The sequence below is a fragment of the Chlorocebus sabaeus genome, chromosome 11 (assembly GCF_047675955.1).
Source record: "Chlorocebus sabaeus isolate Y175 chromosome 11, mChlSab1.0.hap1, whole genome shotgun sequence".
In the NCBI taxonomy this organism is placed as follows: domain Eukaryota; kingdom Metazoa; phylum Chordata; class Mammalia; order Primates; family Cercopithecidae; genus Chlorocebus; species Chlorocebus sabaeus.
Window position 1 is genome coordinate 11,090,578 of NC_132914.1, and position 15,877 is coordinate 11,106,454.

The window sequence follows — 15,877 nt, forward strand, 5'->3', positions numbered from 1 at the left end:
GTACTGTATGGTGACTATAGTTAATAATGATGCATTGTACACTTGAAATTTATTGGGGAGTGGATCTTTCTTTGTGTTTGTTGATACCAATGGCCAGAAGGGAGTAGATCTTAAACGTTCTCACTACACACAAGATTGTTAACTATTTAAGTTAATGGGTGTGGATTAACCAACTTGATTATGGTAATCATTTTACAATATATGTATGTCAAATCACCACAGTGTACACCTTAAATATATACAATTTTATTTGGCAATTATACATCAGTATAGTAGGGATGAAGAGAAAACCAGACAGGAGGAGAAACCGCATCATATAATTTTATTGGTAAATAATTCTTTAGCAACCAGACAAAAATTAAGAGAGACTCATGTTCTCTCCATGTGTGCACAGTAGGGGTCTTCAGTACAGGCTTTGGCACATGAATAAATGCTCACTTTATGAAAAAGTGAATCAATCAATGTACAGACCAATTCTCTCATAAGTAGAATAGTTGACAGACCACCTAAATTATATAGACCTCCCTCACACATAAATAAGAAGAGCTTGTTATCTATCCCTACAATGACAGATGCCAATCCAACCACTTGTTAATGGAGAATGTTCAATTCATAAGTGGATCTTCGTCATCTCACAAACTGACCTTTGATGAACAACACAATGAACATCATTCCAGCCCCATCTTTTGGGTGTTTTACGAAAATTTAGCACAACACAGCGCTCATTGGGATCACTGGGCTCAAGTGGATGCCAGAATCTGAAAGGGACAAAAAAGATGAGGGCATTTCTTCAGAGCTTTGAAAAGAGTTAAAGACAGGGGTGAGGAGCTAGGAATGAATTTCATGGAACATAGGGTCAGATATGCCCAAATCTACCTTTCAGCCACTCATCATGCAGCTTCTCCTCCATCTGCGTTTCCGGCATTTCCTTTGAAAACTGTGCTTACATCACTCAATGTTCTCTATCTTACTGCTTTGAATATCCTCACCACAGATTTTCTAGAGGTTCTCTTCTCTTTGTCCATCCTTATGTCCTGTTCCTATGGGTCTGTTAACCTATAGGGTGTCCTTGTATGATGAAAAGATTTCACCCTGTTCCCACTCATCAATAGAGTTTTTCCTTTTTTTAATGCACTGTTTTTAAAGTCTAGAGAACTAGTAAAATCTTTTGGATCTTCTACTTATCCCTGTTATTGGATAAGTAATTTAACTTCCCTGATTCTCAATTTTTCTATCTAAAAAATGAGGACTAGAGTAATATCACAATTTATTTCATACAGTGGATATGAAGATCAAAGGTGGTAATCCAGTAAAGTATATATTTTATGTAATTTATGTAATGTATGTAAAGTATGTAATTTATGTAATTAAATAATTACATAAATATGAGATATAAGATTATCAGAATTTAGCATTTTTGCTTCATAAGAAGGATTAAATCTTCAACCTGACTGGGTGTGGTGGCACACACTTGTCATCCTAACAACTCAGAAGACTTAGGTGGGAGGATCCCTTGAGCCCAGGAATTCAAGGCTGCAGCGAGCCATGATTGCACCACTGCACTCCAGCCTGGTTGACAGAGTAAGACCCTGTCTCAAAAAAGAAAAAAAAGAATTATCAGATCTTAATAATTGGTTATGATCTTAATTAACATGGATTTTCACTATGTAGAAACAGGTAAATATACTGGTTAAAAGCACAGTAAGATCCACCCCATTGGAGAACTATTGTTAGCCAGGCACGGTTGCTCACGCCTGTAATCCCAGCACTTTGGGAGGCCGAGGCGGGTGGATCACGAAGTCAGGAGATCAAGACCATCCTGGCTAACAAGATGAAACCCCATCTCTACTAAAAATATAAAAATTAGCCAGGCGTGTTGGCGGGCGCCTGTAGTCCCAGCTACTTGGGAGGCTGAGGCAGGAGAATAGCATCAACCTGGGAGGCGGAGCCTACAGTGAGCCAAGATTGTGCCACTGCACTCCAGCCTGGGCAACAGGCTCCATCTCAAAAAAAAAAGAGAGAGAACTATTGTCGACACCACTGGGTGACCTAGCTGAATTATCTACACTCTCCAAGCTCAGTTTCCTCATATCTACAGTGGGAAAAATAACGATGTGTGCCTCATAGGGTTCTTGTGCAGATTAAATGAGATAATGAAATTATTTAACCTAGTGCCCAAGAGCTAAAAGAATAGTGAGCTATTCTACTTTTATAGCTGATAGCTAGAATACCCTAAGCTCTCTGCATGATCCAGGACCCAAGATTCTTTTATCTCATTCTATACTCACGTGGAACTTTCATTGTATGGTGTCTGATCTACCCATTGCCAATGTCGCTGACCTTCTGGATCTGAGAGCCCCACAAAATAAGCAGATTCTTCTTGCAGATTCTGGAAGATGAAATCCTGAGGGGGGAAAAGAAGGAGTCACAGACTTTACAGTATTTTTTACAGCTCGAACTGAATTCTTAATACCTTAGAGAAACGAGAAGAAAAGGAGAGGATCCAGCAACAGCTGCATTTTTTTTTTTTTTTTTTTTTTTTTTTTTTTTTTTTTTGAGACGGAGTCTCACCTTCTATCCCAGGCTGGAGTGCAGTGGTGCAATCTTGGCTCACTGCACCTCTGCCTCCCAGGCTTAAGAAATTCTCATGCCCCAGCCTCCCCGGTAGCTGGGACTACAGGCGTGTGCCACCATGCCTGGCTAATTTTTGTATTTTTAGTAGAGGCAGGGTTTCACCATTTTGGCCAAGCTGGTCTTGAACTCCCAGCCTCAAGTGATCTGCCCGCCTTGACCTCCCAAAGTGCTGGGATTACAGGCATGAGCCACCATGCCTGGCCAGTATGGAAGCAATTTCTATGATCAGAATGAATTCTCATCTTAGGTTTACTTCCCCTCTTTTCTTCACTAAGAGATTACATTCTTCAAAGTTGTACACGAGAAACTTTTGGTAAATTCAGTCATTTTCCTTTCGTAACTTCAAGGATTATTTATTTTCACTCCTGAGTGTTGATTGTGATTCATCATGAGTTAACTTTCTTTTCTCTTTTCAACCTAATACCACTTATCTGTTAAATAGTTAATCATGTATAAAACATTTACATATTGAAATAACAAATTGATATTTCAGACTGAAACATTTTCATCCTTCCATTCAACCCTCATATATTTTTAATGCCACAATTTCTTTTGGGGAGGTTAGTTTTACTGAAGCAGGAAGGAGGTATGGAATATAAAGGCTTAGGAACCCTTTCTATTTATTTTATTTAAAGCCTTCTGCCATAGCACAAATATCCCAAAGTAGCAAAAACCTCCTTCGCAGCCAAGACAGATATACAAAGATCAGGCAGGGCTCAGAGCCCCATTATCTATTAGAAAGTACCTGCTCTTCTCGAGTGTTTATCACCAGCAGGTGAGCCTCCATTCTAGCGCAGTCCTTCTCACTCTTTTGCCAAGATGCTGATTCAGTAGAAATAAAGTAGCAGTTGAAACTAAACGGCTTCCAATTCTTTGGGCAACAGCTCCAGGCTGTCTCTGTATTGGGAAGAGGTGCACATACTTGCAATATAAATAATCACTTTTAAAAGTGTGTGTATTATTAAAATTAAGAGCCAAAGGAGAACACATGGAAGCTGAAACGCCCATCCCCACTCAGATGTACCCAGGAGCCCCTGCCCCTCAGGCGTCAAGGAAGCCAAGTCTACCTCAATCAGGCAGTAATGAGGCGGGGCCTCTTTTCTCTTGCTGAAGTGCTATCTGAAAAGGACAGCTCTTAATGAAACATGTTTAAATAAGATCCAGACTCTCAGAATATAATGCAAAAATGTCCGGAGTTCAATAGAAAATAACTCATTATGCTAAGAACCAGTAAGTTTTCAAATTTAATAAAAAATAATAATCAACAGATGCCTACAATCAAGACAACAAAAATGGGGCTGGGCATGGTGGCTCACGCCTATAATCCCAGAGCTTTGGAGGTTGAGGCAGGAGAATTGCTTGAGCCCAGAAGTTCAAGACCAGCCTGGGCAACACAGTGAGACCCTGTCTCAAAAAAAAAAAGACAACAAAAATGTTAGAATTATCTGACAAGGATTTTAAAGCAGCCATGATTAAAAAAAAAAAATGCTTCAACAAGAAGATACAAACATGTTTGAAACAAATGAAAAACTAGAAAGTTTCAACAAAGAAATAAAAGATATAAAGAAAAACCAAATGGAAATTTTACAATTGAAAAATATAATAACCAAAATAAAAAGCTCAGTGGATGGACTCAATAGCAGAATGAAGGGGATAGAGAGATTAGTGAATTGGAAGACAAAACAATCTGTCAACTGAACAACAGAAACAAACTAGACAGAAAAGGCTGGACACAGTGGCTCATGCCTGTAATCCCAGCACTTTCCGAGGCGGAGGTGGGCGGATCACCTGTGGTCAGGAGTTCGAGACCAGCCTGGGCAACATGGCAAAACCCTGTCTCTAAAAAAAAAACCCTGTACTAAAAATACCCAAAATAAGGCTGGGTGTGGTGGCTTACACCTGTAATCCTAGAACTTTGGGAGGCCAAGGTGGACGGATCACCTGAGATAAGGAGTTTGAGACCAGCCTGGCCAACATGGTGAAACCCCATATCCACTAAAAATACAAAAATTAGCCAGGCATAGTGGCGCATACCTGTAATCCCAGCTCCTCAGGAGGCTGAGGCAAAAGAATCACTTGAACCCAGGAGGCAGAGGTTGCAGTGAGCCGAGATTGTACCACTGCACTCCAGCCTGGGCGACAGAGTGAGACTTCATCTCAAAATAAATAAATAAATAAATAAAAATAAACAGAACCTTGTAAAGTGACCCCAAATGTGTACATATCAAACAAAGCTGCAAAATCTATAAAGCAAAACTGATACAATTGAAGGGAGGAATTGAAAAATATACAATTACAGGTGGATACATCAACACCTCTCTCTCAACAATTGACGGAACCACACAGAAAATCAGCAAGAACATAAAACTTAAAAACATCATCAACTACAAGGATCTAATCCACACTTATAGAACACTCCACCCAACAACCGAATACCCATTCTTTTCCAGTGCCCCCGAAACATATGCTGAAACAAACAATATCTTGGGACATTAAATAACCTCAATAAATTTAAAATTGCTGAAATCATATATCCAACCACAGTGAAAACAAACCAGAAATTAATAAAAGAAATAACACAGGAAAATCTCCATACAATTGAAACTAAACAACACACTTCTAAATAATCCATGAATCAAAGGAGATGTCTAAAGGGAAATTTTAAAAAATACATTGAACTGAATGAAAATGACATTACAGATTATCGAAATTCATAAGATACTCTTCTTCAATCAAAGGAACTAGGGCTCCTCAAAGAAATATCTGACTCTAGGATAGGGACATGAAATGTACAATGTGAGTCTCCAGCATTTTCAGTCCCAGAAAGGGAGGAAGTGCTAAACCAAAACAAAAGAAAAAACACATTCTGGTGATACGTTAAAGGGTCACAGGAGTCAAATGAAAGAGTTCCCAATGTCCAAAGCTGGAACCACAAAATAAAGTAGTATTGGATTATAAACCAAAATTTAAAATAAATGTCCATGGAGTTGGACACATGGTGGGGAACAACACACGCTGGGGCCTGTGGTGGAGGGAACAAGCTGGGAGAGGGAGAGCATCAGGAAGAATAGCTAATGGATACTGGGCTTAATACCTGGGTGATGGGTTGATCCGTGTAGCAAACCACCATGGCACACATTTACCCATGAAACAAACCTGCACATACTGCACATGTACCCCTGAACTTAAAAGTTGAAGATAGATAGATATATCTCCATGAGTACATGCAGATATAAATAAATATTGGATAAATAAGTGGAATAAAAGAGACAAATGTCACCTGGACAAAATTTCAAATAAGTTATATAGATACATGTGATGGCTAATTTTATGTGTCAACTTATCTGGGCCACAGTACCCAGATATTTGGTCAAACATTCTGGATGTTTCTATGAAAATGTTTTTGGATGAGATTTACATTTAAATTTGCTGGACCTAGAGTAAAGCAGATTGCCCTCAATAATGTAAGTAGACTTCATCTAATCAATTGAAGATCTGAATGGAACAAAAAGAGGACCTCCTCTGAGCAAGAGGAAACTTGGTGGACCACCTTTGCACTTCATCTGCGCACTGGTTCTTCAAGGTTCTGCAGCAGATGGTCTTTGGACTCAAACTGCAGCTCTTGCTCCTGAGTCTCCAGCCTGCTGACTATGACTGATACCATACTCCACCTCATGAAAGGAGACCATAACTTCCCAATCCTTACCTTCCAAAGAGTGTAGTATGGAAAGGGGCAGGGAGGGAAAGAGTAACTTTACAGTGGAGAAACTTGACAAACACTACCTTAGCCAAGTGATCAAGGTCAACATCAATAGCCAAGAATCCTTTTGATAATATATGCCCTTGATATGTTGTAATGAAAATAGCATTTTACATCTGTGATCTTCCTCCCGAAAACCAGTAATCCCAGTCTAATTATTAGAAAAACATCAGACAAATTCCGATAGATGGACATTCCATAATATAGCTGACCAGTATTGCTCAAAACTGTCAGGGTCATCAAATATGAGGAAAATCTGAGAAACTACCACAGCAAAGAGGTGCTGAGAACAGGAGACATGAGACATGAGAACTCAATGTAATGTGGTGTTCTGGATGGGGATCCTATTGCAGAAAAGAAACATGAGGTGAACACTAAAGAAACCTGAAAATTGTGAATTTTAATTAATAATAATATACCAATATTAGTTAATTAGTTGTAAGAAATATACCATATTCCTGTAAGATGTTAACAACAGGGGACAGCATGTGTGCAGAGCAGGGGTAAAATGAGATCTCTTTGCATTATCTGCTCAAGTTTTCTGTGAATATAAAACTGTTCTTAAAAATAACCTGTTAGCCAGGCACAGTAGCTCACTCCTGTAATCCCAGCACTGGGAGGCTGAGGTGGGAGGATTGCTTGAAGCCAGGAATTCAAGACCAGCCTGAGCAACATGGCAAGATCCTCTCTCTACAAAGATTCAAAAAATAAAAATGAAATAGCCAAGCATGGTAGTGGGCATCTTTGATCGCAGCTACTAGGAGGCTGAGGTGGAGGATTACTTGGAACCCAGGAGATCAAGGCTACTGTGAGCTGTGGTCACACTACTGCATTCCAGCCTGGAAAACAGAGTGAGATCCTGTCTCAATAATAATAATAATAATAATAATAATCTATTAATTTAAAGAATTTAAATAATTCACATCCATTAAAAAATCATCACCACATTTTCATCACATGGTTTTAACTGATATGTGAGAAAAAGAGCAAATGTGTATAGAAAGTTCAGAAAGAAGCAAAGGTTGAAGACGTCTAAAAGCAATGTAACCTTTTTCACAATTAAGCTTCTATTTTTTTCCATAGACAAACTAAAGATACATGAGTACATAAGAAGAATTTTAGGACCAGGCACCGTGGCTCACGCCTATAATCCCAGCCCTTCAGGAGACTGAGACAGACAGATTAGCTTAGGAGTTCAAGATTAGCCTGGGCAACAGGGTGAAACCCCATCTCAACAAAAAATACAAAAACTAGCTGAGTGTAGTGGCATGTGCTTGTAGTCTCAGCTACTCAGGAAGCTGAAATGCAAGGATCACTTGAGCCCAGGAGGCTGAGGCTGTAGTGAGCTGTGTTTGCGCTACTGCACTCCAGCCTTGGCAACAAAGGGAGACCCTGTCTCAAAAAAACAACAACAAAAGAATGTTATGTCCTATATATTTGCTTTTTGTTTTCTGGTTTGGGGTGTTTTTGTTTGTTTGTTTGTTTGTTTGTTTTTGTTTTTGAGACGGAATCTTGCTCCCTCGCCAGGCGGAGTGCAGTGGCAGGACCTCAGCTTACCGCAACTTCTGCCTCCCAGGTTCAAGTGATTCTCCTGCCTCAGCCTCCCGAGTAGCTGGGATAACAGGTGCATGCCACCACGCCCAGCTAATTTTTGTGCTTTTAGTAGAGACAGGGTTTCACCATGTTGGCTAGGATGGTCTCGATCTGTTAACCTCGTGATCCACCCGCCTCAGCCTCCCAAAGTGCTGGGATTACAGGCGTGAGCCACCACGCCCGGCATGTCCTATATGTTTGTATATTTGTAGCTTAAATTATTGTGAGACTCAACTTCTCAGTATGATCTACCTGAGAATGTTACTGGAAATACTGATTTGGGATCCCTACATAGTAAGTCAGCAACTGAATTCTAGGCACATTAACTTTTACCTTCCGTGGTCATATTTTTTTTCACACACTCCAATGTTGTATGAACCAGGTCTTTCGTAGTCATTTTTTCAAGAAGCTGAGAATATTTTTGAAAGAAAACTGGAAAAGAGAATAAAGACCATTTATTTTCCTGGCGGCATTATGACTTTGCTCTTTATCGTTACTTTCTTGCATTCTTTATTGAAACAAAATTTACAAGTGCCGTATTACTTGAGTAGAGGGAAAAGATTTCCCATTTTGAAACTATAGATATCTCTAGGAATAGCTAGAAGATCAGTAGTTGGAAGAGGACACAACAGTTCCATCATAATGGATCTAAAGTCCCCCCCCCCCCCCACATTCTCCTTCAATGCTTAATATAAGATGCATGCAAAGGCTAACGCTTGGGAGTGGGGGGACGGAGGGCAATAAACACTTGTATTTAGGGATGTGCACACCCTGGGACTTTGGAGCGGAGGGGAGAGGGGCAAATTAATTCTGAGGAGTTCTGGGTTACCTTGGACAATGGAGAATTTTAAAAAGAACCCCACATGGATCAAGAGCGCATGATTTTCTTCCTCTTCTCTCCATTACTCTCTCCATCCCAACTGGCTCTTACTCCTCAGCACACCAACGCTCCCATGTTTCTCCCAATTTAAAACTAACCCACCTCTCCCTCTAGAAACTGAACTTTTGGGCGGACACGGTGGCTCACGCCTGTTATCCCAGCACTTTGGGAGGTCAAAGAGGGTCAGGAGTTCGAGACTAGCCTGGCCAAGATGGTGAAACCTCGTCTCTACTAAAAATACGCAAATTAGCTTGGCGCAGTGGCAGGTGCCTATAATCCCAGCAACTTGGGAGGCTGAGGCAGGAGAATTGCTTGAATCTGGGAGGCGGATGTTGCGGTGAGCCGAGATCGCGCCGCCGCACTCCAGCCTGGGCGACGGAACAAGACTCCATCTCAAAAAAAAAAAAAAGAAAGAAAGAAAAGAAACTGAACTTTTTTTCTTTCCTCCCTGCCTTTCATTTGCTCCTTGACCCATCATATTCTGGGTTTTACTTCACTATTTCACTAAAACCATCCCTAAAATGGATCTTCAGTAATATCCTAGGGTTACTTAGTCCTTTTCCTATTTGACTTCCTTAAAGGCTTGACCCTTAGCTTTCCCCTTAGCTCTTGGGACACTACTCTCTGTTGTTTTTGTCTTACCTTTCTTGCTGCTGCTTCTTACACTCTTCTGTAGGCCCCTTTTCCTCCATCCATCTCATTTAAAATGTAACATATCCCAGAGTTCCATCCTTATCCCTCGTTCTTATACTAAGTTATCTCCCTGAGTGATATCATATATTCTCATGGCATCACCTGCTACCTCTATGTGAAGGACTTCCAAAGCTCAGACCTCTCCCCCTAAATCCAGACAAATGTACCAGCAGACATGTCCATTTGAGGTTCTCACAGTCATGTAAAACTCAACATGCCCAAAACTTAAGTCACCATCTTCCAATCCAAACCTGCTACTGATCCTATATTGTCTACCTCTTTGAAAAACTTAATGATTTCTGAGTTTACAAAGTCAGAATATTGGAGCCACACTTTACTTCTCTAGTTCCCTTATTTCCCAGAACTGAATATTCATCAAACCTCTACCTCCTTTATCATTCAAACCTACTTCTTCTTCTCTTTTTGCGCTAACACTAACCATAGACCAGTCTGACAATATTTCTCAATTGAATTAGCGAATCATCCTTCTAACCTCTCTTTCCCTCCAAATTTGTCCTCATATATCCATTTTCCACACCTCTGTCAACATGCTATTTCTTTTTTTTTTTTTTTTTGCTTTTAAAAATATTTTATTTTGTTATTTATTATTTTATTATTTGTTGATGTTTTAGCTATTGCATATTTATGTGTTTTCATTTCTTTCAATGGATTTTATTTGAATCTTTATACATCATTACTACTTTTGGTGTAATTTATTCCACTTTGGGCACTTCTTCATAAGTCCAATCCGATTATATCAATTCCCTGCTTAAAATTCTTCAATTTTAAAAATTGCAAAAATGGCCACAACTTTCAACATTCGCTGGATCTACACTGTTTTGCAATGTGATTTTGCAGTTTCTTCATTTAAGAGACGTGGTCTATTTCTCCACTGCCTGGATCTGAGCTGCCTGTAAGAATTCTTTTGGCCAAGGTGAGATCTGCGCTAGTTCCAAGGTGAGACTTCAAAAGGCATTGCTTACTTCAGCTTTCAGTCTTAAAAGCCTGCCAGTTGCCATGTGAACAAACCCAGGCTAGCCTGATGAATGATAAGAGAAATGTGGCCAAATCTCTCCTGCCATTCCAGCTAACATCCTCTTCCTCAGAAGCTAAGTTGCCTGTGGCCAGTACCCAACCACATATGAGTTCAGCCAGGACTCAGGGAATCTCCCAACTGATGCCAGTCTCAATTGCCAAGCCACAGATGTATGAGCTAAATAAATAGTTGCTGTTTTAATCCACTACGTTTTAGATTGGCTTATTAACCAGCAAAAGATAATTGATAAAATAACCTTTAGGAGGGAAAAAAATCCAAACTCTTTATCATGATATACAGCGCTCTTCATGGTCTGAGTCCTGTTTATTTCTGTCACCTACAACTTCATTTCTTAGTTCTTTACTTAGCGCCATATGTTCCAATCATGCATACTTACGTTTCCCCAAATTCCACACTCTCTCATCTCTAGGTCATTCTTGGTATACACAGCTGTAGATGTCACCTCCTCCAGGAAGCCTACCTCAGCCTCTTGCACTTATTCTACTTCTTAACTGCACAACACTTACCATACAATGTTATAACCGCTGGTTCATTTTACCATTCTCTAAATTTCTTGAGACCAGGTGCTGTGGCTCTGTCTTGACTCTCTGTCTGGCACAGTGCCTGACATACAGTAGACAGACAATACTTACGAAATGACCAAAGAAATTAATAGAGAATCTACCTAAATGTACACTAGTTTTGATGCCTTTTAAAAATTTGGGGCCAGGAGTGGTGACTCATGCCTGTAATCCCAGCACGTTAGGAGGCTGAGGCGGGCAAATTGCTTGAGCCCAGGAGTTCAGGACTAGGCCAGGAAACATGAGAAAACCCTGTCTCTACTAAAAATACGAAAAAAAATTAGCTGAACATGGTGACGCACACCTATAATCCCAGCTACTTGGGAGGCTGGGGTAGGAGAATCGCTTGAACCTGGGAGGTGGAGGTTGCAGTGAGCCAAGACTGTACCACTGCACCCCAGCCTGGCTAACAGAGCAGCGGGGAAGAACCCAACAAATGCTGAAAGCCAAACATATGCAGCAATCCACCTAATTTGCTAAACTGGCTTTTAGATCCCACACAGTCTTGAGCAGGACAGGAATAATCAGAGTAAAAGTCAGTGGAGAACTCCTCCTGAAATATGTTTGCCCATCTCTTTGTTGTCTACCTGCTTATCCCAAAAGATAAGTGTCTGTGCATTCAAATAATACTGGCCTGATAAATGCTACCAAGGAAATATAGATTTGTCCTCACTTACATAGTGTCTAGTATAGAGGTGATGCCCCATAGATTTCACTCTACAATACAAATACATACACCCACATTTATGCTTCAGTTTCTCTAAATGAGAATGGATTCTGTTATTTTTACAGGACAGTAACTAAATCCAAATAAAGAGTAAAATTCACAGTGGATTCCCAGAGAAAATTGTGTCTCCCCAGAGAAAATTTCACTTCAGATTTCTGGATAAACTCATTTTTAAAAGTCAGTTTTTAAAAGATACCCTCTCTTCATGTACAGCAGATATTGCTTATTGGTTCGGTTGGCATACTTACTGAAAAAAGCAATAAAGAATGAGATTGCCAATAGCAGGAAAAATATCATCAATGAGGCACAAAGCAGCTTGGAAAACCCGGTATTACTTTTGTGAGGGGCAGTCCTTTCCTTGGAAGCTGAAGAAGAAGCCAAATCAGTTTTATCAGTAATAAGTTCTGTCTTTACTTCCTCTTCTTCCTTCTCCTCCTTCCCTTTTCTTGGATGATACACAGTTACTAACAGTATGACATTTGAAATCACATGAGAACAGGAATAGAAAGGCTATAATATTCACTTTAGAAACTTTAGAAAATATATAAAAATACAAATTCCTACCATTGAGGATAACTGTTATGCCATATAAGTTATAATGCACCATAATATTTTGATATATATCTTTCTAGCAATTTTATGAATGTATATATACATATATTCAAATTTTCCCACATGATTGACATACCATAAATACTGATATCTGACCTATTATTTTCCTTACACTGTATCATGAACATTTTTCATACCCTTATATTTTCTTCTTTAACGCTCCTTATTATGGTTGCGCAGTATTTCATCATATATTTAAATAATAGATTGTTTCCAACTTTAAATAATGCTATAGCAAATAAATTTTTATAATCATCCATGGTTACCATCTCATGGTTAGAAATTGCTTTCTTAAAGTTATGATATTTTGTAAAATGATGGGGGGAAATCTTCAGTATTATATAATATGATTACATTTTCAGTAAAATACATATGCACCTGATATGTATTTGTATGTGGAAGGATATTCACTAAATTGCAAATTATGATTGTCTCTAGATGATAAGAGTAATTGTAATTCAAATATGTGTGTACCTCTGGCTAATTTATTCTACAATGAACATTAATACTTGTGTAATAAAGAAATTATACAAAGTTTTCAAGGGGAAAAAATGTCCCTAAGTGCTCTCGACACCTTCACAGAGATATTTTAGAAAGCATAACTATAGTCCTGACCCCTTCCCCCATAGTTTCTTGTCCTCTATATACATTCTTTTCTCTCTTTTGCTCTATACTTGGGATATCACACATGACACCCAAATTACCTTGCATCTACTCCCAAACGTAACAGAGTCTGTCTCAGAGATGCAACATGCAATAGGTTCTCTGATTTCAGAAAAAGTTTCCTGGAGATTTAAGAGACTTTCTTTCTTTCTTTTTTTTTTTTTTTTTGAGACGGAGTCTCGCTCTGTCGCCCAGGCTGGAGTGCAATGGCCGGATCTCAGCTCACTGCAAGCTCCGCCTCCCGGGTTTACGCCATTCTCCTGCCTCAGCCTCCCGAGTAGCTGGGACTACAGGCGCCCGCCACCTCGCCGGGCTAGTTTTTTGTATTTTTTAGTAGAGACAGGGTTTCACCATGTTAGCCAGGATGGTCTCGATCTCCCGACCTCGTGATCCGCCCGTCTCGGCCTCCCAAAGTGCTGGGATTACAGGCTTGAGCCACCGTGCCCAGCCTCTTTGTAGACTTTCTAGTCTTTCATTTGCAATGGCCTTTTGTTACATTTCCATCCATTACCAACAAATATGCCCTCACCACCCAAACTCTTTCCCTCTAACTGATCAAAAAACAAATCTCACAAATTCATCAGGACTCCCTGCATCTGGGTTGATGGTTTCAGAAGCTATATTCAACCTCTTAACCCCAGCCCCACTCAGCCTTAGAAAACACAGGGGCATCAGAGCACTCGCCTTAGCTCAGAACTGGCGTTGATTTCTCTCACCTCTATTTTAGTAAGCAGAGTGGAGGCTGAAGAGAGTGGCACAAAATCTTTTGTTCTCCACAATACAAATGTACACCCCGTAATGTGTATCTGCAGGCTACTCAATCTTCTGGGACTCTGGTGTTTCCCAGACATACTCAATCAGAGAACCAGCAACTCACAACACCTAGGCCTTATTCATAAACCCTCTCCTCATCCTTCATCTCATCATTCACTCTGACCCCCAGAAAATGATCTTTACCTGCAGAAGAGGCTGAGTCGATGCCTGAGAACTTGGATTCATTTTGGAACCTCACTTCAGCATAAGTGATTTCCGAAGTCATAATGGGAAGAGACCTTCTGCTTTCTTCAAAATATTTGTTTCAAATCTTTCTTAAAACATCGTATAAATGAGAACCAAACATGGTGGTAGATTACCTCCTTCCTTTCACTCACCTAGAGGAGAGCAGAGGCACCAGATAGGCACATATCTTCAAGAAGGGTCTCTTGAGAACTAAGGATCACAATAAAAACCAAAAACCTCAGTTCACAGAGGCCCTTTCCTCAGGACCAGTGTAGTGAGAATCACAGCCTTGAAACAAATGCAAGCAAATGTAATAAAAGTGGGAAACCAAAGGGTTGTGGAAACAGGAAGGAAAAAAAAAGAGGAACCAAGCAATTAGAGAAGTCTTTCTTGAAAACTGTGTTCTTCACCAGTAAAAAATACAATTTGTGTGCTTCCACACGCAAATGTAATGACTTTTGACCAAACAACCTGAACAAAGACTTAGGTTGCATTCATCTTATCATTTTTGACTGATAGGCAACTTGTTAGTACCACATTCTAAGAATATAGACACAAAACTCACGTATCAGCCTCCCTACCTTCAAGAATCAGCTTCCTCTAGCATGGTGGAGAAGGCGAAGTTTAAACCCCATGCCTTCTGAAGCTGCTTCTCCATGCTCTCTGTGTTTCCTTGTTGGTAACTACTCTATCAAGAGTCTGCATTCATCTTGCTAGAATCTCCAGAAAGCAGCTCCCTTTATTGGATGCTGGAGGAGAGGGAAGGCCAGCCTTTATTCCATATTTTCCTAGCCTTTTAATCCCCACACCACGTCCAATATATATGACTATTTTTTAACAGTTAGGATAATTAAATAGAAACACAGTATAGAAGGGGATAAACTTAAAGTATGAAATATAACTTTTTCCAAAGGCCTAGAAGAAAACACTCCAAATATTAAATCCTTCATGTGGAATCTCTCCATAGACATGCTCCCAGCTCAGACCTGGATTCTCTGCCCTCAACTCTCTGCAAATGACCCTCCTTTTAATCTCCCCGAGCTGATTCCTTCTCCTACAAAACACGCATGCATACATGCACACACACACACAAACACACACCTCTATATTTCTATATTATTTCTATATCTAAATATATTGAATACCACGAGTTCACATGAATTCCTCTAATTCCAATCTAACACCACAGGATTCATTCTGGTTTTCTCCCTTCCCACATTCCTAACTCCTTTCTGTGACAGTAAGAAACCTGCTTTCATTGTCTTTCACTTACTCCTTATTTGATCAATCTCCTGGATGTCTTCAATCTCCCACCTGCTAAGATGTCCCTCTCTTCCTAGTTGGGCTCTAACTCCTCAGTCCAAGCCACCATCCCCTGTGCTGATGCCCTCCCTCCTCACTCTGAGGGTGCCGGCAAAGGGCCAGCCTACTCCCCATCCCCACGAACATCCCCCAACAAACATCCTCCTCACCCTGCCGAGGTTCTGACTCCCTGCGCTAGGCCACTCCTCTGCAGGAAAGCCCTCCTCACTCTGCTTGCGCCCTGATTCCTGATGCTGGTCCCCTAGTCACCACTGAGACCCCCTTAGGTTCTAATGCTCCACACAAGGTCACCCCATGGGTGGGAACCTCCTCACCCTGGAGGGGTTTGACCTCCTTATTGGGCTATCCTACCACATGGACCACTTCCTTATCCTGC

At 40.3% G+C, this 15,877-nt stretch overlaps 1 protein-coding gene across 2 annotated transcripts; it reads right to left on the bottom strand.

The window, feature by feature from the left end:
• Nucleotides 1-305: 305 nt before the first annotated feature.
• Nucleotides 306-14,926, bottom strand: CLEC4A (C-type lectin domain family 4 member A). Of its 2 annotated transcripts, XM_007967491.3 has the most exons (6): nucleotides 14,137-14,926; nucleotides 12,153-12,269; nucleotides 8,321-8,419; nucleotides 3,380-3,531; nucleotides 2,289-2,404; nucleotides 306-758 (listed from the first exon to the last, which is right to left on the bottom strand). In XM_007967491.3, the coding sequence occupies exons 1-6, from the start codon at nucleotides 14,216-14,218 to the stop codon at nucleotides 611-613; spliced, it is 714 nt and encodes a 237-aa protein (XP_007965682.1). In that variant the 5' UTR covers nucleotides 14,219-14,926; the 3' UTR covers nucleotides 306-610. The 2 variants fall into 2 exon arrangements, with proteins under 2 accessions (XP_007965682.1, XP_007965686.1); XM_007967495.3 differs by lacking the exon at nucleotides 12,153-12,269.
• Nucleotides 14,927-15,877: the final 951 nt, after the last annotated feature.

Bases quoted from the DNA above. Each gene is read 5' to 3' on its own strand.
- CLEC4A (XM_007967491.3), bottom strand. From the start codon at position 14,218: ATGACTTCGGAAATCACTTATGCTGAAGTGAGGTTCCAAAATGAATCC. The intron at 8,420-12,152 runs GTAAGTATGCCA...TCTCTTTTCCAG, and splicing joins ATTCTTTATTGCTTTTTTCA to TTTTCTTTCAAAAATATTCT. The intron at 759-2,288 runs GTGAGTATAGAA...TGTCCCTTTCAG, and splicing joins CCATACAATGAAAGTTCCAC to ATTCTGGCATCCACTTGAGC.